At 43.7% G+C, this 21,975-nt stretch overlaps 1 protein-coding gene across 5 annotated transcripts in view; it reads left to right on the forward strand.

The window, feature by feature from the left end:
• The window catches only part of MYOF (myoferlin), a 229,345-nt gene extending 211,636 nt beyond the window's left edge, over positions 1-17,709 (forward strand). For all 5 annotated transcript variants that reach the window (XM_077455200.1, XM_077455202.1, XM_077455203.1 and 2 more), the window contains 6 exons: positions 1,727-1,868; positions 3,147-3,246; positions 7,536-7,711; positions 16,176-16,285; positions 16,590-16,737; positions 17,216-17,709. In XM_077455200.1, the coding sequence (XP_077311326.1) occupies positions 1,727-1,868; positions 3,147-3,246; positions 7,536-7,711; positions 16,176-16,285; positions 16,590-16,737; positions 17,216-17,254 (715 nt within the window). In that variant the 3' untranslated portion in view covers positions 17,255-17,709. The remainder of the gene's footprint in view (positions 1-1,726; positions 1,869-3,146; positions 3,247-7,535; positions 7,712-16,175; positions 16,286-16,589; positions 16,738-17,215) is intronic.
• The last annotated feature ends 4,266 nt before the right edge of the window (positions 17,710-21,975 follow it).

Here is a 21,975-nt window from a genome sequence, read left to right on the forward strand (position 1 = left end):
GCCCCCTCTGTTTTTTAATTAGCCCTAGTCTGCGCACGCAGACAGATGGTAGACACGCTCCTTGAGCAAGAGGGGAGGCAAGTAAGGGCTGGGCGTTTGGAAGTTTTAAAAAACCTTCTGTGGGGAATAGAAATAAATACTAAATAAAAAAAAAGTTGCTGCCAACTTACAATACAAGCTTCAGTTTTACCTCCCCGTGGCTTTTGAGACCACAAACGTGCTGTTTAGCTGGGACTTCTGAGCTGACTGAGAAGCAACATACTAAGGTATGCATTTACTCCCTCTAGTGGAGACTTTAGGTATGACGACATTTTACTTGTGTAAGAAAAAAGCATAGGTGGACTTTTTACAGTTCCTCGGCTTCTTCCCTTTTGCTCGCTGCAGGATACTGCCATCCATCTTGGCCTTAGTGGATCTTTGGATGGATCCAGTCTATGGAGGCTGTTTAAATCCAGCATGTGATCCTTCTCCAGCTTGGAGCTCTTCAGAGCACATCTTCACTCATGACCAACACCTTAGACACTGGTGAAAAAAACTAAAGTATTCCTGGAAGGAGGAGGGGTTTTATAGGGGAGTGAATTTCCTGTATTGGGTATACCACTGTCCATCACCTGAAGGTGCCTATATACCCATTACGTTAATAACTATGGCCCTGTGTCCCATGATGTACGATAAAGAAACTTCAGTTGGACCAGCTTGATTCAAACAAACTATTTAACATCACTACAAACATCACTAAAAAAGATCTACTTTTTTTATTATTATACAGGATTTATATAGCACCGACAGTTTACGCAGCGCTTTACAACATTAGGGCAGACAGTACAATTACAATACAATTCAATACAGGAGGGAATCAGAGGGCCCTGCCCGTTAGAGTTTACAATCCAGGAGGGAGGGTCAAGTTATACAAAAGGGTAATAGCTGTGGGTAATGAGCTAAAGGAGAAAATAGTGCAGTTGTTAGATGGAGGCAGGATAGGCTTCTTTGGAGAGGAAAGTTTTCAGGGATCGCCTAAAAGTGGATAAATTTGGAGACAGTGTGATAGATTGGGGTAACGAATTCCAGAGGATGGGCGAGGCTCAGGAGAAGTCCTGTAGGTGGATATGGGAGGTGGCGATGAGGGAGCTAGAGAGCAGGAGGTCTTGGGAGGAACGAAGAGGGCAATTGGGCTGGTATTTCGAGACTAGGCTTGCGATGTAGCTAGGGGCATCTACTTTAAGGCATGTAGCTGTAAATTTTAAATTGCATTGGACTTGCCTGCAATTGACACTCACTTTTGGCATGTTTGCTTTATGAAATAAGTTTAAAAGGGTTACTTTTTTTCTATAACTGTATTGCGGCTACTTTGTGTAGTCATTTTAGGTGCAGACCCTGTTTAGAGGATGACTTCTTCCCAATTCTAAACTAAATAAAGGCAATTCAGTGGAAGAGCAGACATGGTTGTCTGCAATACAGTCTGCTTGGTTGTGTTTATATTGGCTAAATGAGCACCAGATGAGAATTGGCAATTGGAGATCACGCCAGACCTGCATTTATAGGCTTGAGCGCTTCCTTTTCTCGTTACTCGATTTCATGGCTGGTCTGAGAAGATCAGTATGTGAAACATACTTGTAAACACGCACTCAAGAGTTTTTAATCAGGGCAGACTTTATTTGGAAGCTAGTGAAAGCATAAGTTATCGAGGTCATATAAAACCCAAATGTATGTGCCTATTGCTTTTCAGCTGGATTCCCGGCAATGAGGAGAACAAGCAGAAAACAGATGTGCACTATCGGTCATTGGACGGTGAAGGAAACTTTAACTGGCGATTTGTGTTCCCCTTTGAATATCTTCCAGCAGAACAGCTCTGTGTTATTTCTAAGAAGGTGGGCGCCTGAAATATAGTTGTGCCTGTATTAAATATGTTGAGCGTAAAGGCAGTGAGTTCTCATGTGTGGCAGAGATTTACTTCTGCCGAGATCTGACTCAATCACTCCGGTTTCAGGTCTTTTAAGAATTTCATTTCTGCCAGTTTTCCTTCTATGCGTTATTGAAGCCAAGACAAAACTTCAACTAGGAAAGAAAAAGACAAAACTGCAGCTAGGAAAGCTAAGACAAAACTGCAGCTAAGGCATAGAGACTGTGTTGTAATGTATTCTAGAACGAAAACAAGATGTTAAGCCGGCCATAGACAGTTGGCATCTCAGCTAGTTCAGCAGGAACTGACTGAGATCCAAACCATGTATGGACAGACTTGATTGTACTCAAGTTGATCGGTTGTGACCTATAGTTCATTTGGACCAAGCTGGTCCAAATAAATTATTTACTTTACTAACTGATGCACCTACTGTGAGCACTGCATAAACTGTATGTAGCATCAGCTACGTACATCGCTATGTTTTAATAAATAAAATTTAAAAAAAGGTTTTTTTTTTTTGTCAAGTATATCATTGCGAACTCCCATACTCCTAATTACAGTAAATATGGTCTTTGAGATCATATACATTTCCCATAATCCTAAAACAAAAAGGTAATGGCATAGACACTTAGACTCAAAAAATGACCGCTATATATTGACCCATGTGGCATGTACTCAATAAAGGTATACTATTCCAGTAACTTATTTTTTAGCTTTTATTTCTGCTTAGTAAATGCCAAATACAAAATCAAGTAACGGACACCTTCACCACACCAATATTTTTAAAAAAGACAGTGTTGTCTTTTACACACATTGACCCCCACACGTCACAGCCTAAATCTTTAACTATTCAGAAACCTATTCACATTTATATCAATTGCCCTAAGCTAACTTAAGGTCTTCCTGTCCTGGTCCTGCAACAAAATCAGGTTGGGCTGAGCGCTGCAAGAAGTCTTCTACTTATGAATACAAGGCTTCCTGTAATTGGCTAAGGTGGAGATTATGACATTATCCACCTGCCTCTCTACCTCATTCATAAAACACACCTGCTCAGCCCAACTCCATTTTGTTCCAGGAGTATGATGAGATTTCCCCATCCTGCTAGTAGAACCTTAGGCTTTAAACAGGCTAAACATCTCATAATACAGTGTTTGGGCCTGACCTGCTGAGGCAAAGTGATAGATTCTGTTTTATTTGCATAGTCTAAATGCATGTATGTGTATATTCACCTTGTTTGTACTTTCAGGAGCATTTCTGGAGCCTTGATAAAACAGAGTTCAAGTTGCCACCAAAGCTTATACTTCAAATCTGGGACAATGACAAATTTTCCCTGGATGACTACTTGGGTATGGGCATCTGAGATCTGTGATAAGTAAATTTACTCTGGCAAATATCTAACAATACAAATTACCATGCCCCGCACACACTGATGACATTTTAAATTTTTTTTAATTTTCCTAATCTTAATACTAAAGTCCACCAGAGTCTTTATGAAGGACAGCGGCTGCTTTACATTTGGTAACAGCCAGGTAAGGTCTGTGCTTTCCATTAGGAGGCCTCACTACTGGCCTTGGATGTGATCATCTGATTCCCTATAGTACAAGCAACCATATGTTTAGCATTCATGATGGAAGTGGGGCACTTCAGGGAAAGGCAGTAAATCTGGCTGACACTTTTACTAGTGTACTAACTGAAGTCACAGAAGGCTTTTACCAAAATCATTCTTTCAACAGTAACATGTTAGTATGTCCGTGTCTGACCCTCTCTTCCACAAAGAGGTGTTGAGAGTATAAAAAAAAAATCAAAAAAAAAAAAATCTATATTTATTAATGAAATGGGGAAATAGCCAGTTGTCTGGGATGCATATAGTGTACATTTCTGTTTACTTTTGACACACTGCATATGCAGTATATACAGTGCCTTGCAAAAGTATTCACCCCTCTTGGCATTTTTTGTGTTTTGTTACCTCACAACCTGGAATTAACCTGGATTGTTTGAGGATTGGCATCATTTAATTTACAGAACATGCCCACAACTTTGAAGATTCTTTTTTTTTTTTATTGGGAAGCAAACAAATAGGCGGCACAGTGGTGTAGTGGGTAGCACTCTCACCTAGCAGTAAGAAGGTCGCTGGTTCGAATCCCAACCACTACACTACCTGCCTGGAGTTTGCATGTTCTCCCTGTGCCTGCGTGGGTTTCCTCTGGGTACTCTGGTTTCCTCCCACACTCCAAAGACATGCTGGTAGGTTAATTGGATCCTGTCTAAATTGTCCCTAGTATGTATGAATGTAAGTTGGGGGACCTTAGATTGTAAGCTCCTTGAGGGTAGGGACTGATGTGAATGTACAATGTATATGTAAAGCGCTGCGTAAATTGATGGCGCTATATAAGTAACTGAAATAAATAAAAAATAAAATAAAAATAGGACAAAATAACAGAAAAAGTCAAATCACACACAGGGTGGTACAGGTTTTGATGAAGAATATCCCTGTATTTAGCACCATCCATCTTTCCCTCAACCCTGACCAGTTTCCCAGTCCCAATTGCTGAAAAACATCCCCACAGCATGATGCTGCTACCACCATGTTTCCCTGTGGGGATGGGGCTCTTTTGGGTGGTGATGGGTTTGCGCCAGGCAAAACTTTTTTTCTTTCAAGGCCAAAAAGTTCAAATTTAGTCTCATCAAATCAGAGCACTTTCCTCCATACATTTTGGGAGTCTCCCACATGCTTTTTCGCAAACTCAAAACGTGCCATTTTGTTTTTTTCTGAAAGTAATGGCTTTCTTCTGGCCACTCTGCCATAAAGCCCAACTCCTATGGAGCATACGGCTTATTGGCGTCCTATCTACAGATACTCAGTCTCTGCTGTGGAACTCTGCAGCTCCTCAAGGGTTATCTTAGGTCTCTGTGCTGCCCCTCTGATGCCCTCCTTGCCCAGTCCGTGAGTTTTGGTGTACGGCCATCTCTTGGCAGGTTTGCTGTTGTGCCGTGTTCTTTCCATTTGGTTATGATAGATTTGATGGTGCTCCTAGGGATCATCATAGATTTGGATATTTTTTAACCACTTACAGACCGGACCATTTTGCTGGTCAAAGACCAGACCACTTTTTGCGATTCGGCACTGCGTCGCTTTAACTGACAAATGCGCGGTCGTGCGACTTGGCTCCCAAACAAATTTGACGTCCTTTTTTTCCCCACAAATAGAGCTTTCTTTTGGTGGTATTTGATCACCCCTGCGGTTTTTATTTTTTGCGCTATAAACAAAATAGTCATAATAAATATCCCCCAAAAATATATAAAAAAAAATTTTTTTTTTCAGTTTAGGCCGATACATATTCTTCAACATATTTTTGGTAAAAAAAATCGCAATAAGCGATTATTGATTGGTTTGCACAAAAGTTATAGCGTTTACAAAATAGGGATAGTTTTATGGCATTTTTATTAATAATTTTTTATTATTTTATTTGTTTACTAGTAATGGCGGCGATCAGCGATTTTTATTGTGACTGCGACATTATGGCGGACACATCGGACATTTTTGACACATTTTTGGGACCATTGTCATTTATATAGTAATCACTGCTATATAAATGCAGTGATTCCTGTGTAAATGACACTGGCATTGAAGGGGTTAACCAGTGGGTGGCAGTGTAGGGGTTAAGTGTTCCTAGAGGTGTGTTACTAACTGTGTGGGGGCTGGGCTTTCATTTAGTGAACACTGATCTCTGCTCCAATCACATGGAGCAGAGATCAGCGTTACTAGTTGCTAGGCAGAATGGGGAAATGCTGTTTATGTGGCATTTCCTCCATTCAGCAGCCCTGTGAGACTATCGCGGGTATGGATGTACCTGTACGCCAATATGCCTGCCCGTGCCATTCTGCCGACGTACATCGGTGTGCGCTGGTCGGGAACTGGTTAATAACCTAACCCTGACTCGTACGTCTCAAAAAAAATTGTCCCTTGTTTAGAGAGTTCCTTGGTCTTCATGGCAGTGTTTGATTAGTGGTGCCTTGTGCTTAGGTGTTGCAACCTCTGGGGCCTTTCAAAGGTGTGGTATATGTAATGAAGGATAATGTGGCAGATTGCACACAGGTGGACATCATTTCACTAATTATGTGACTTCTGAAGGTAATTGGTTGCACCAGAGCTTTTTATGGGCTTCATAACAAAGGGGCCGAATACATACGCACATGCCAATTATCAGTTTTTTTTTTTATTTCTGAAAAATAGTTTTATGTATATACTTTTCTAATTTTACTTTACCAACTTAGACTATTGTTTTCTGATCCATCACATATAATTCAGATTAACAAAACATTGAACTAAAGGTTGTAATGTAACAAAATGGGTAAAAAGCCAAGGGGAGTGAATACTTTTGCAAGGCACTGTACTTGATCAATCCTGCAAGCTTGCTTACAACACTTTGTTACCTATGTTGCCTAATCCCCTCCTGGGCACTAAATATATTTCTGCATGCACACATGCTTACTGCATATGTCAAGGCAAAAAAAAAATGTTGTGTTTGCGTGTGTATATTTGAAATCTATATCTATAAGTGAGTACATCCCTCACATTTTTGTAAATATAGTATATCTTTTCATGTGACAATACTGAAGAAATTACACTTTGCTACTATGTAAAGTAGTGAGTGTACAGCATGTATAACAGTGTAAATTTGCTGTCCCCTCAAAACAACACATTAATGTCTAAACGGCTGGCAACAAAAGTGAGTACATCCCTAAAGTGAAAATGCCCAAATTGGGCCCAAAGTGTGAATATTTTTTCTCTTGGGCAAGGAGTCCACCAGAGCTTTACAGGTTGCCACTGGAGTCCTCTTCCACTCCATGACGACATCACAGAGCTGTTGGTCATCACAGAGCTGGTGGATGTTGGAGATCTTGCGCTCCTACTCCTTCTGTTTGAGGATGCCCTACAGATTCTCAATAGGATTTAGGTCTGGAGACCTGCTATGTATATACTGTATAATAATATATTATTTGGACACATGCACAATTTTAGTTTTTTTTTTCACTTATTTACCTAAACACATTCAAGCTATAGTTCTACAATGAATATGGTCTGAATGTGCACAATATCAGGTTTAATTTGAGAGTATGTACATCCAAATCAGAGGAAGAGTTTAGGAATTACAGCTATTAAGAATAGCCAACCCCCCTTTTTCACGGAACCAAAATTACGTATACATTTTAAGTAGCTGCACTGTAGGCATTGAACCCAATGCAGTCCTCCAATTCCACATTTGCAAACTATGTAATTGCTTGAGTCATAAGGAAAACATGGAAGCCATTATGGGTTGCTAAGAGAGAGTTGGATATAGCTTGGAGAGTATCTGATCGATCATCAGTTTGTGCAGACATCTGGCCTTGTGTGGCCAGCAAAAGAAGCTGGTTGAGTGAGAATTTTGATTTTAGACTTTGGGTGGAGGATTTGATGTGAATACAATAAGTGGAGCACGTATGTTCCACCCATCCGATTATACTCTCATGACTTGAGATAATTTTGCAGATTGTAGAGGTTAGCCACAATAAAACATACTTGCCAATTAGAACTTACAGTTCAGTGGACAATAAAATTCTATTTACATGGTGCCTTTTTTCTTTTCCTCTGTAGGTTTTGTTGAAATTGATTTACACCGGGCCTTAATTCCAACTAAAACCGCAGAAAAATGCAATTTAGAAATGGTTGATCTTGCCAGACATTCCAAAGTGGCTTCTTTGTTTGAACAGAAGTCCATGAAAGGCTGGTGGCCGTGTTATGCTGAGAAGGATGGAAATCGTATTTTGGCAGTAAGTATACTCATGGATTCTATTAGCAGTACAACTATAAGAGCATACTCTAATTTTTACAAAAGGTCTTGTGGCAATGGGCTTTTGTTTGCTTCAAGCAGATTTTGCATTTCCATAGACATCTATGGGAATGCAAAACCAGCTTCAATTAGGTCAAGTGCATCTGTTAAATTCTGGGTGATCTCAGAAGCATCTCAAACTCATTCCATTCATACAGGGCCTAATCCATATGTCTTTTCACTTGTCTTGTCTGTATTTGAATATATAGACATACATATGGGCCGTTTTTGCAGAATTCCTGCTTTCAGGGCATAAGTCTCAGTCGAATAAATTCAGCAGTAAATGTGCATACTGCTCGAAATAATGCACAACCACCTCCATATTTCAGAATGTCATTGATTTTGACAAACTGCTGCAATGAGCTGTAGGTCGCCCCTGTTTTTCCTTGCACTCAAAGAAGCCAGGTTTTTTTTCACCATTTAAAGCAGGGATATGCAATTAGCGGACCTCCAGCTGTTGCAAAACTACAATTCCCATCATGCCTCTGCCTCTGGGTGTCATGCTTGTGGCTGTCAGATTCTTGCTATGCCTCATGGGAGTTGTAGTTTGGCAACAGCTGGAGGTCCGCTAATTGCATATCCCTGATTTAAAGGATATGTTAAACTTTTTTTTTTTTTTTTTTTTATTCACTTTTTTTGCGTATATTAGACTAATTATTATTTTTTTTAATTTTTTTTTTAATAGTCTGCACAACTGTGGCATTACACAGACGATCTGCTGTTTGTGGGCTCAATGCTTTACAGGTCTGTCTGTGTATCTGTCTGGCCGGACCTCTGATACGGCCAGGCAGTTGCCCTGTGACAGGAAGCATGAGTTGAACCACCACAGCGCTCAACAGTGCTGTGGTTGTTCATTGAGAACTACAAGCCGACAGCTGGAAAGCCTGTATCCATGGTTGTTCATTGAGGAGAACTACAAGCCGACAACCGGAAATGTTGTCGAACTTGTAGTTTTCCTATTCACAGAACACTGAATGAAACTGCTGGGTGGGTGAAGCCCTGCACGGTCACGTTTTTGTGTGACATCTAGCAGGGGGGAGAAGATCCCTTGATAGCTGTTGTTACAGATGCACTGGCCCCCTTCTCCCTGATCATCCGTTCCATGTTATACCCCGACATGTTATGGGATATCCTTTAAGCAAAACCACCTGTGTGTTTTTGTACAGATTTTTGTACTCTTACAACAGGTGAGAGTGATTATAGAACGAAGGAGTTTTGCTTTTAGCAGAATGTGACCTTTGATAGAGACCCAATTGGACTTCCCCAGTGCATCAAAAGGCATGAAAATATTATTATAAATATTATTATTATACATGTTTTTCTCTTGGAAACTATATTCTGTGTAATGTGGAAAGACAGGTTTTTTGTTTTTTTGGTTTTTTTACATTTCTTTTTATTGGTTATGTATAAATTAACAAGAAAACAAAGTTGTTCGCCGTGCAGGGCTCAATACATCACACACACAAAAAAAAGTACAACAATTGGGAGGTAAAAGCATGTCACAACTGTAGGTATCTAAAGAGGTAAGGATTGGGTAGATTAAACTTGTGTTTGAGGTCTGAAAAGGACAATAGTTCACCCCTCCTCTAGTAATAAGCTCCTAATGTTTTAATCCCTTTGGTTGCCCATATAATGGGTTCTGGCATAGTAAGGAATTGAAAGGGAGGCCAGCGAGGAGTCGGAGGCAGGCTTCAGCATGGCTTGAATACAGTCCCATGCTTTGAGTGTGGCTCACACATTGTTAACATCAGTGTAAAATTGGCCTCCAAACCTCTATGTAAAAGAAGGCACAGGCTTTCATAAGAGCCCAACAACGCTGCCTCTAACACTGTGGCGGAGTCCCCGTCATACCCAAGAAGCCATCTATGTAAAAAAAAACCTTGTTCTGCAAAAAAATATTTGTACTGGTCGAGGGGTTCCTGCAGAACCCCAAGGCCAATTATAGGAGGAGAAAGCTTCCATGTGAATGAGCTGTAAAAGCTGTGCACCGTACAAAAAAAAATGTGGAACCCAAACGGGAATTGCGGAGAAAGTAAAGAAATATAGGAAGGACCTTCATTTTGAGGAGCTTCATGTGCCCCAGCACTGACAATGGATGGTACTTCCAGGACTCAATCTTCCTTTTAAGAAAGTCCAGCAGTGGTTGGCGGTTCAGTGCATAACAGTGACTCTCGCCGAAACTTGGCCCTAAGATATGTGAACTGGGAGACCCACTGCAACTGCATTGTAGCGTCAAAGGCGGCCTCCATGCCACTGTCTTTTATGGGAGTATGGTCGATTTATCCCAATTCATCTGCAGGCCCAAGAAAACCATGAATGTATCCAAAATATGGAAAACCGCACAGAGGGACGGACCTGGATATTTCAAAAACAATAAGTCTTCTGCATAAAGCGCAAGGCATTCTCTAATGAAGCCAACTTCTAATGCACCCACTTCAGGGGAGGAGCGTGGCGCCAACGGCTCAATCATCGGTGGGAACCAGAATAAGGACAGTGGGCATCCCTGTAGTGTATCTCTGCCAATAGTGAAAGTGAGCTATTGAGGACCCTATTTTCAATGCCATCCGAGGGTTTACTGTACAGTAATGAGACCTATTTGTGATAGTGTGGCCCAAAACCCATACGCTCTAACAGTGGCGGAATTATCAGGGTCGCACCAGTCGCATCTGCAACTGGGCCCTTGAGTTCCGCCATTGTAGGGGGGCCCGCCGCCCGGAATATAGTAATTTACACGGAGAGTCCTGTAAGCCCCGCCCATCCTTTCCGGCTGCTCCGCCCATCCTCCCCGCCCATTCTCTCCACCCATCCTCTGCTCCCGCACTCACGGGGACAGTCCCCGCCCGCTTCGCCCATCTCCTCTGTGCGCACAGTCTCCGCCCATCTTCTCTGTCCCCCCTCCCGCTCCGCCCATCTTCTCAGGCCACACCTTCACTCACAGGCTCTGCCCAGCCTCTCTGCTCACCCAAGACCAAGCACGGAGGAGGAACGAAGTTATCTGCAAGTGAGTGGCACCCATCGCTTAATAACAACACTGCCACTGATACCCCCTCCACACCACTACTGCCCATAATACCCTCCACACCACCATTACTGCCACTGATACCCCCCACACCACCATTACTGCCACTGATACCCCCCACACCACCACAACTGCCACTGATACCCCCCACACCACCGCTACTGCCACTAATACCCCCCACACCACCACAACTGCCACTGATACCCCCCACACCACCGCTACTGCCACTAATACCCCCCACACCACCATTACTGCCACTGATACTCCCCACACCACCATTACTGCCACTGATACTCCCCACACCACCATTACTGCCACTGATACCCCCCACACCACCATTACTGCCACTGATACCCCCCACACCACCACAACTGCCACTGATACCCCCACACCACCGCTACTGCCACTGATACCCCCTCCACACCACTACTGCCCATGATACCCTCCACACCACCATTACTGCCACTGATACCCCCCACACCACCGCTACTGCCACTAATATCCCCCACACCACCATTACTGCCCATGATACTCCCCACACCACCATTACTGCCACTGATACCCCCCACACCACCATTACTGCCACTGATACCCCCCACACCACCACAACTGTCACTGATACCCCCACACCACCGCTACTGCCACTGATACCCCCTCCACACCACTACTGCCCATGATACCCTCCACACCACCATTACTGCCACTGATACCCCCCACACCACCACAACTGCCACTGATACCCCCCACACCACCGCTACTGCCACTAATACCCCCCACACCACCATTACTGCCCATGATACTCCCCACACCACCATTACTGCCACTGATACCCCCCACACCACCATTACTGCCACTGATACCCCCCACACCACCACAACTGCCACTGATACCCCCACACCACCGCTACTGCCACTGATACACCCCCACACCACCGCTACTGCCACTGATACCCCCCCCACACCACCATTACTGCCACTGATACCCCCCCACACCACCATTACTGCCACTGATACCCCCCACACCACCACAACTGCCACTGATACCCCCCACACACCACCACTACTGCCACTGATACCCCCACACCACCACAACTGCCACTGATACCCCCACACCACCGCTACTGCCACCGATACCCCCCACACCACCACTACTGCCACTGATACCCCCACACCACCACAACTGCCACTGATACCCCCACACCACCGCTACTACCACCACTACTGCCACTGATACCCCCACACCACCACAACTGCCACTGATACCCCCACACCACCGCTACTGCCACCGATACCCCCCACACCACCACTACTGCCACTGATACCCCCACACCACCACAGCTGCCACTGATACCCCCCACACCACCGCTACTGCCACTGATACCTCCCCACACACCACCACTACTGCCACTGATACCCCCCACACACCACCATTACTGCCACTGATACCCCCCACACCACCATTACTGCCACTGATACCCCCCCACACACCACCATTACTGCCACTGATACCCCCCACACCACCATTACTGCCACTGATACCCCCCCACACCACCACAAATGCCACTGACACCCCCCACACTACCACTACTGCCACTGATGCCCCACACACACACCACCACTACTGCCACTGATACCCCCCACACACCACCACTACTGCCACTGATACCCCCCACACACCACCACTACTGCCACTGATACCCCCCCACACACCACCACTACTGCCACTGATACCCCCCACACACCAACACTACTGCCACTGATTCCCCCTCCTCCCACAACACCACCACTAATACCCCCCACACCACCACTGATCCACCACACCATGACCGCTGCTGCCACTGATCCCATTCTGCAACCACCATCCTTGCCACTGATACCATTCCCTTCCCCACCACTCATCCCATCCCACCCCCCCAACCACCACCCTCACCACAGATCCCATCCTCCCACCACCACTGCCACTCATCCCATTCCACCCCCCTCCAACCATCACCCTTTCCACTGATCCCATTCCCACCACCACATCTGCCACTCATCCCATTCAACCCCCTCTATCACTGATCCCACCCCCCAACCACAACCCTTGCCACTGATCCCATCCCCCCTCATCACTGCCACTCATCCCATTCCCCCACCACCACCGCTACTACTGATCCCATCCCAACCACCACTGCTGCCACTCATCCCATCTCTCCCTCACCACTGGCACTCATCCCATCCCCCACCACGGATACCACTGATCCTATCACTCCTCAACCACCACTGCTGCCAATAATCCCATCCCCCGCCACCACCACTGGCACTCATCCCAGGGGCGTAACTACAGGGGTCATAATTGCCACTGAACACCTGGATGGGGGAGGGGGGGCGTTTAGAGGAACAAATCCCCTCAATTTTTCTTCTGCAGCCACTAAAAGTCTGCTTCTCCTCCTGTCCCTCTGATAGGCATTAAGTGACTGCAGGAGGAAAATGGAGGGGATTTGTTCCCCCTCCTATCCAGGTCCTGCTGCCCCCGGGATCAGTGGGAAGAGCCCTGGCTGGAGGTCAGGGGGGCCCTCCATGGTTTCTTGCACTGGGGCCCTGAAGGTTCTAGTTACGCCTCTGCGCTCTAATGCTATTATCATTTCAACAGAGTCAAAGGCTTTGGCCATAAGTAGGGAGACCACCGCGTTGGTCCCAGTCAGCTTATGGGAAATCTGTAGATGTGTGTAAAAACAGAGATTCAGTAGATTTCCCTTGGCATGAAGCCAGTTTGGTCAATATCAACCAGGCAGGAAGGAGCAAAGACAGGATTTTTAATGCAGAAGAGACCTGCTTATCTGTAGCATGCGAGCCCCTGCACATGCATGGTTGTGATGACATCCTGGCTCGAGGATCTATACCCAGAAGCTGCAAGGCTGAAGATGTCAACAGCCAGCGGGGTGCTCTGAGGCACTGGAGAAAAGGTAAGCATAGCTCAGCTTTAAGTCATCCTAGCACGCTGAAGTGTATAGTGAGCTGGGCATGCGCAACTCAGTGTACATTATAAGGAAGACTGGGAGGAAGCAGGTATGTTTATTTTATTGCAGAAGAGACATTGCATGTTCTGCAATAAACAGTCTGCCTGCTTAAAATTTTTAAAATAGGACTTTAGCTCCACGTTAAGTAAACAAATTTAGTGTTCTGCTGCCGAGGGATGTGCGAGAGTTAAAGAATCTGTTATGCTGCAACAGTCAGTGTATATATACATGATTCTGCACTTCCAGGTTTTGGTCGCAAGCATGCCCTGCTGGCGACTCCCCCTAATGTGATTTTAAACAGTGGGAGCAGATCAGCAGGGCCCGCAGACCCGATCGTTTTGTACTCTGACAGGTGTAAACAAAGCTGACATTCCCCGAGTACAGAAGACATGGATCCTGTGTTCCTGTGAAGCAGGAACACTGATCCATGTCTTCAAGTAGTAAAAGCACCTCTCCCCCAGATAGTAAACTCTCCATAGGCACACATTTAACCCTTTGATGCCCATGATGACTCCTTTCTTGCCAGTGTCATTAGTACAGTGACAGTGCGTATTTTTAGCACTGATCACTAGTAATGTCCCTGGTCCCCAAAAAAGTGTCCAGTGTCCGATTTTTGTCTGCCGCAATATTGCAGTCCCATTATCAGTCATTGATCGCCGCTATTACTAGTAAAAAAATAAACAATATCCCATAGTTTGTAGACGCTATTATTGCATAAATCAATCAGTATACGCTTATTGGGCTTTTGTTTTTCTTCAAAAAATATGTATCAGAATACATATTGGCCTAAATTAATGAAGAAATTTAGATGATTTTTTTTTTTACTTGGGTGTTTTTTTTTTTTTTCAAAATTGTCGGTCATTCTTTGTTTCTAGTGCAAAAAATAAAAACCTTAGAGCTGATCAAATACCACCAAAAGAAAACTCTATTTGTGGGGGGGGGGGGGGGGGTAGTATCAGATTCCTTGCGGCATCTGATAATACTACCAATAAAATTAGCATTATCATTTGTCTGCGATTTGGAAAAATGGCCTTCCACCTATTCAACTCACCTGATGTCTCTGAACACTCCAACTGAAATAATTACCGTCACAGGTTCATAGGTCTCACAGCTTTTAAAGTTTCCCTGTAACATTTGAGCCCGTTTTCTTTTTTGCTCTGGACTAGGTGGTATTCATAGCACAGACCCAACTTTGGATTGAATGTTCTATAGCAGTAATACTTCACATGGAATGCCCCTGAAGAAAGGATCCTATTCTGCTCATTGTTTTTATGTATTTGTATTTATGGTGATGTATGCACCACACCTTTTTTTATATAAATACATTTTCTATTTTCTCATATTCTGATATTTGTCAGTTGCCTTTAAAGTCCCATAGTACTTTCGTTGGGGGGTACTCTTTACGTATTATTCCTTATACCGGGATGTTGGCAACCTTTGGGTCTACTTAGGTGGATTTCTATAATTCAATTTTATTTGGGTACAGCGTTGCACGTCCACACAATTATCAGTTAAAGCAATGCAGTGCTGTATTGCAAAAAATGGTCTGGTCAGGAAGGGGGGGGGGGGGGGGTAGATCTTCCGGAGCTGAAGTGTTTGAAGTAGAAAGTCCCTTCAATGTATTGGCAGAGCCTACTCAACCACCACATGCCTACATATACGGTATAGCAGCTGAGACATTATACGCACAATGACTTCATGTATCTGCATGGTACAGATCTTTGATTAGGAGGCTGAAAAACTGAATTTTTTAAGGTGCTGGATATTGTTTTAGATGATAAAGGCAGTAATATAATAACAATGTACATAGATCATACCACAGCAGCTTCACTTGTTATAAAAAGCCTGAAGGATAGGCTTGGTGCCAAAGATTATTTTCTTTGAGAGTGTCTTAGATGTGTGTAACGCTATGTTTTCTTTGGACCTGGCACCTTGGTCAATTCATCATGACGTTGTGTGTGGACAGCTTATGTGTTCCATCTGCCCTTAATTGCAAGCTTTTTTTTATACAGTCTATTATGTTTTATTATTGCAAGTTTTTCTTCATTAGAAGTTGTGCTAAGTAAAAATGAAAAGAATAACTCTGGAAGAATCTCTTACCTTCTAACAAACTCAGTTTCTTTTTTTTGGTGGTTCTCCATTCAGGGCAATGCAACTGTGCTGCTGTTTACAAGATTTCACCACTCTTAATTGAGGGCAGCAGTTTAAGCCACTTGAGGTGTCATTAGTATTGTTGTCATTTTATCCGCCCTACTTGCTTTCACACACTGACTGAACAGTGAGAGATTTTCTTTTCTGCTTTAGACTCAGAATGCATTATTATTTTCCTAAACAAGCAGAACACGGTGTTTAGTGAGATGTCATGAACCTGTTTTCTTTTGCCAAAAGGGAAAACTTGAGCTGACTCTGGAAATCCTGAATGAGAAAGAGGCAGAAGAAAGGCCAGCTGGCAAGGGCCGTGATGAACCCAACATGAACCCAAAGTTAGATCCACCAAAGTAAGCCATTTTTCTTCTTAATCACTGGTATCGGAGTGCCCATATTAACCTGGAATCCTGTGCCAGCTCACACATAGCGGTCATTAGACTGCCCATTCTGATTCTCTCACCTTCCCGTCTTCTTGGACCTCCTATCGTTTCTATTTCTTTTCTTCCCCTTTTCTAACTAGCTTTCTCTCCTTCTTTTTTTTTTTTTTATCTCACACAGTTAATTATTAATTGAATCACATTATCTTCCTAGGCTTAAAGCACAAGTCTTTTTTCCTCTGCTGGTTTGATTAATATTGTTTCTTTCAAAATGCAGCCGACCAGAAACATCCTTCCTTTGGTTCACAAATCCTTGCAAGACAATGAAATTTATTGTGTGGCGCAGGTTCAAATGGATCTTCATTGGCATCATCATACTGCTGCTTGTTCTGCTCTTCGTTGGCGTGTTCTTGTATTCATTGCCCGTAAGTGTGTGTTTTTTTTTTTTTTTTGTTTTTGTTTTTTAAGATCTTTCAGATCAACCCCAGATTCAACCCCAGTTTTTTTAATAACCGATTGCTTTTATTACCTCATGTATTTTGTTTGTGTTTCATTAGTTGGTTGTCATAAATGATATAGGATGTATCTGCATATTCCCCCAGCTTGCATATCTAATACATTTTAAACTGGTTTTAATTTGTTATAAATATTGGCCAATCTAAGAATTGGAAATAATTCTACAAATTTTATCATTCTCTTTCGTTGTAGTGGTAATAATTGGCAAGACATTTGTGCCAATATTTGGCATAAACCCTATTTATTTTTTTCAGATTTCTTTTAGTCGCACAAATAACCATTGTTTTCCAAATTTTGTATTTTAAAGTTTTCAGATTTATGCTGGTAGGGTATATTTGTAAGGTTTGTACATCATAGTGATATTTCCATATATTTGTTTTTATCTAGGGTTACATTTCAATGAAGATTGTGAGACCAAATTCATAAGATGCATCTTCTCCGTTATAGTATTTTGGCTTACGATGTTGGGCTGGATCCTGCAATATATTTCAAGTAGCTCTAACCTTGTTCTCATGTCTGCTAAATGTAAAGAATTGGAGAAATCTAAAACTAAGGTTCATGGGGTCATGACTTGTGTCGTAAGTTGTGTTTGCCAAGAATAGGTGATGGATATTTAATATGTTTACTAAATTTCTCCAGAAATACACATTCCTATTTTAACTGAAAAGCTGATCCTGAGAAGTGTAAAAATGGGAGTTATTTTTTCACCAAAGTAAATACTATTTTATAAATATTAAAATGTGCAATAAACCCAATGTACGTGTATATGAGAACAAAACACATAGCACCATTATATTCTTGTACTTTTTATATAGTAATCTTACAATTCTAGTAAAATATTGTAAACCCTAAATAAATGTTACCATGTCAAGTTTTCTATGCAGGCCGTTGTCTTCTTGAGATGTTCGCTAGCTTTGATTCTTAGGACCTCTGCAAGGGACAAGACATAAGGGACCTCTTATCAGTGTTTTGATTGTAAGACCAGTTCTTCCTTCAATCATTAGCCTTTCCTCGACTAGGGGAATGAAAGGGTGAAACCTCAGGCCCAGACCCCCAGTGCAAGGTAAAGGAATACCTTTCCCTTGCACATGCAGTGCATGCAAGATAAATTGAATTTAAAGGGTTAGTTTACCTTTTCAGAAAAAAATGAAAAGGTGAACTAATATTGACTGACACCTTTAACTTTGCATTGAAATATTCGTATATGTCCTCTTTTTGGGTCATCAGTACCAGCAGTTACTTATACTGTGCATTATTGGTATAGTTACACTTTCACTGTTTAATGATTTTAGGCTGCTTCCACACTGAGGAGTTTTTGAAGCACTTTTGCATAAAAAAAAAAACATGAAAATTTTACGAAAAAAATGCTTCCCTTTAAATTTTATTTGTTCACACTGGGGAGGTGCTCTTCTGGTGTGGCAAGTTTAAAAAAAAAAAAAAAAAAAAATCCTCCTCCCCGTTTTAAAGAATGGGACCAGCCTCTAGAATGCACTTCTTAAAGGTTTTTGAGCCACGTCCTTTTAAAAGCCGCACCAAAAAAAAAGTTCTATTAATGCATAGGTGTTTTACAGACAGTTTTGATGAAAACCAGTGTCAAAGTAGCCTAACAAACACACTTGACCAAGCTGCAGCCAGTTGGATGTTCCTGTTGCCGTTACAATAATATTAAACTTTGGACCACATTGTGAATTGTTCAGGATTAGCGCCCAAACATTTGCATAACACTTTACAAAATGGAGGGAAGACAGTACACCGTTAATATATAAGGGGAATCTGAGTCAACACAAAGTAATTCTGCAAAGTTGTCCTGACCTGGAGATGGAAGCTGTACCAAACGGGTGAAAAAAGGGGTAACTACTGTATATTTTTTGCTTGATTTACAAACTCGTTGCATACACAGTGGTTAAGTGTTTAGCACTTCCGACTTACAGTACTCAGGTCATCGGTTCAGATCTGCCCCACAGGCTTACCAGTCTGGAGTTTACATGTTCTCCCTGTGCCCGTGTGTGGATTTCCTTTAGTTACTCCGGTTTCCTCCAGCACTCCAAAGACCTGCTGGTAGGTTAAGTGACTAAATTGCCCCTAATGTATGAATGTGAGTTAAGGACCTTGGACTGTAAGCTCCTTGAGGGCAGGGACTGATAGTTTCATAGTTAGTAAGGTTGAATAAAGACACCAGTCCATCCACTGATGTGAATATACAATATTTATGTAAAAGCTCTGCGTAAATTGACGGTATTCTATAAGTACCTGTAAAAAATAGGACATTTCCCTAATGAATCACATGAGTATTATTTATCTAACAAAATCACAGCAATTAGATAATGTCATAACTGCTCTCATATAAAATATTCAAAATCAAAACCTGGATTTCCCCAAGCTATGATAGAAGAATAGTACCGCATGTACGTGGATCTACACTATATTATAAGGTCATCTGCCTTTATATACACACACACACACACACACACACACACACACACACACATGACCTTCCTTTTTTTTTTCTTTTTTTTTAATAAACCTTTTTATTGAAACTTTTTTATAAACGGTACATAATACAATCGGCACCATAAAACACATAGGAAAGATACAAGTGCATGGTTCCAACATAGGGGTGGCATAGGGTTTAATGTACCTGTAGCTGGAAAGCAAAATCTACTGCCTCTAAGCGTCATTGGTAGGAAGGCCACACATGAGAACCTTTATTGGTAAGCAATAAACTGTTGAAGGAGATGTAGTACGGTGTGCTGCCGGCCAGCTTGATGCTTTGTTGAAATGGAATATTTCAAATCCGAGTACTCATTGTAGCTTCTAGAGGTAATAGAAGGCATAAGGGGAGTAGGAGTGGCGCCCGACCACCACGCCGGCCTATGACTCCATTCCCTGTTTTGAGAAATTCGGACTAAAACAAAAAGAAAGCGAAGAGGAAGGACAAGGAAAATAAGTGCAAGAGAGAAAACAGATTGGGGGAGGGGGGTGAGGGTGGCACCATAGGGGGGGTATGTGAGAAGGTGGGATCACCACCAACTGCCCTCCTCAATAACCCCCCAGTATTATGAGAGGCATAGCGCTCTTAGTTATACCTTTCAAGGGTTATCTCGGGATAAATCCAGAACACACATGACCTTTAATGGCTTCCCAGTCTTGGTCTGTAGGGTTAAATATTGAGTTGGCCCACCCTTTGCAACTATAAGATCTTCAAGTCTTCTGGGAAGGCTGTCCACAGGGTTGATGAGTGTGTCTATGGGAATGTTTGACCATTTTTCCAGACGCACGTTTGTTTGGTCAGGCACTGATGTGGACGAGAAGGCCTGTGTTGCAGTCTCCAACATAAATTCATCCCAAAGGTGTTCTATCGGGTTGAGGTCAGGACACAGTCCTGTTGGAACCTTAACCAGTTGCCGACCGCCGCACGCCGATGTACGTCGGTACAATGGCACGGGCAGGCATAAGGACATACATGTACGTCCCTTGCCTCCCGCGGGTCGGGGGCCCGATGGGGCCCCCGCCCGGTGCCTGCGGCAGTCGGTATTCGTTCGGGAGCGATCCCGGACGAGGGGACGGCCATTCATTCATGGCCACCCCCTCGCGATCGCTCCCGACGAATAGAAATCCCCGGTGACATCACTTCCTCTCCTGTAATGTAAACACAGGAGAGGAAGTGATGTATTCTCTCCTCCGTGTCGGTATTTTTCGTTCCGACACGGAGGAGAGCGGATCAGTAAGTTGCACCAACACTCTACACACACAGTAGAACATGCCAGGCACACTCGCACCCCCCCTTTACCCCCCGATCACCCCCCCAATTACCCCTGCCCCCCAGTCACAGTGACACCAATGTCATTTTTTTTTTTTTTTTTTTTTTTTTTTTGCATTGGTGTCATTTGTGACTGTAATAACTGTTAGGGCAGTTAGAGTTAGCCCCCTTTAGTTCTAATGTACCCCCCTAACCCCCCCAATAAAGGTTTAACCCCGTGATCACCCCCCGTTGCCAGTGTCACTAAGGCTGGGTTCACATTGCAGCGGTTTATGAGAACGAATGTGATTCGCACCGCACTGCAGTGCAAATCACATCCGATCTCTGTGCGATTCGAGTTCAGCCATTCGCCGCACCCGCCGCACCCGCCGCAAATTCGCACGGGACCCTTTTTTTGGCCCGCAGCAGAATCGGATCGCATGGGTGTTCACACCATGCGATCCGAGTTTGCAGATCGCACTGCGATATGCGAACTGATCTGGGGGTGTCAGTAACATTTCACTGACACTCCCAGCAGTTCGCATAGGGCAGTGTGAACTGCCGCCGGGAGGCATGCGATGCGGGAACCCGCCGCGGATTCGTGGCGTTCCCGCATCGCTCCAGTGTGAACCCAGCCTAATAAGCGATCATTTTTCTGATCGCCGTATTAGTGTCACAGGTGACGCTAGTTAGGCAGGTAGGTATTTAGGTTCGCCGCAGCTTTTTATAGCGCCAGGGACCCCCATATACTACCGCATAAAGCCCCCTGATTGCCCCCTAGTTAACCCTTTCACCAGTGATCACCATATAACTGTTACAGGTGACGCTGGTTGGTTAGTTATTTTTTTATAGTTTCAGGGCACCCGCCATTTATTACCTAATAAAGGTTTAACCCCCTGATCACCCGGCGGGTGTCATTTGTGACTAATAACTGTTAGGGCAGTTAGGGTTAGCCCCCTTTAGTTCTAAGGTACCCCCCTAACCCCCCCAATAAAGGTTTAACCCCATGATCACCCCCCGTCGCCAGTGTCACTAAGGCTGGGTTCACATTGCAGCGGTTTATGAGAACGGATGTGATTCGCACCGCACTGCAGTGCAAATCACATCCGATCTCTGTGCGATTCGAGTTCAGCCATTCGCCGCACCCGCCGCACCCGCCGAAAATTCGCACGGGACCCTTTTTTTGGCCCGCAGCAGAATCGGATCGCATGGGTGTTCACACCATGCGATCCGAGTTTGCAGATCGCACTGCGATATGCGAACTGATCTGGGGGTGTCAGTAACATTTCACTGACACTCCCAGCAGTTCGCATAGGGCAGTGTGAACTGCCGCCGGGAGGCATGCGATGCGGGAACCCGCCGCGCATTCGTGGCGTTCCCGCATCGCTCCAGTGTGAACCCAGCCTAA

Source organism: Lithobates pipiens, unplaced genomic scaffold (genome assembly GCF_037356315.1).
Source record: "Lithobates pipiens isolate NorthernLeopardFrog02 unplaced genomic scaffold, aLitPip1_a1.2 Scaffold_25, whole genome shotgun sequence".
Lineage (NCBI taxonomy): Eukaryota > Metazoa > Chordata > Amphibia > Anura > Ranidae > Lithobates > Lithobates pipiens.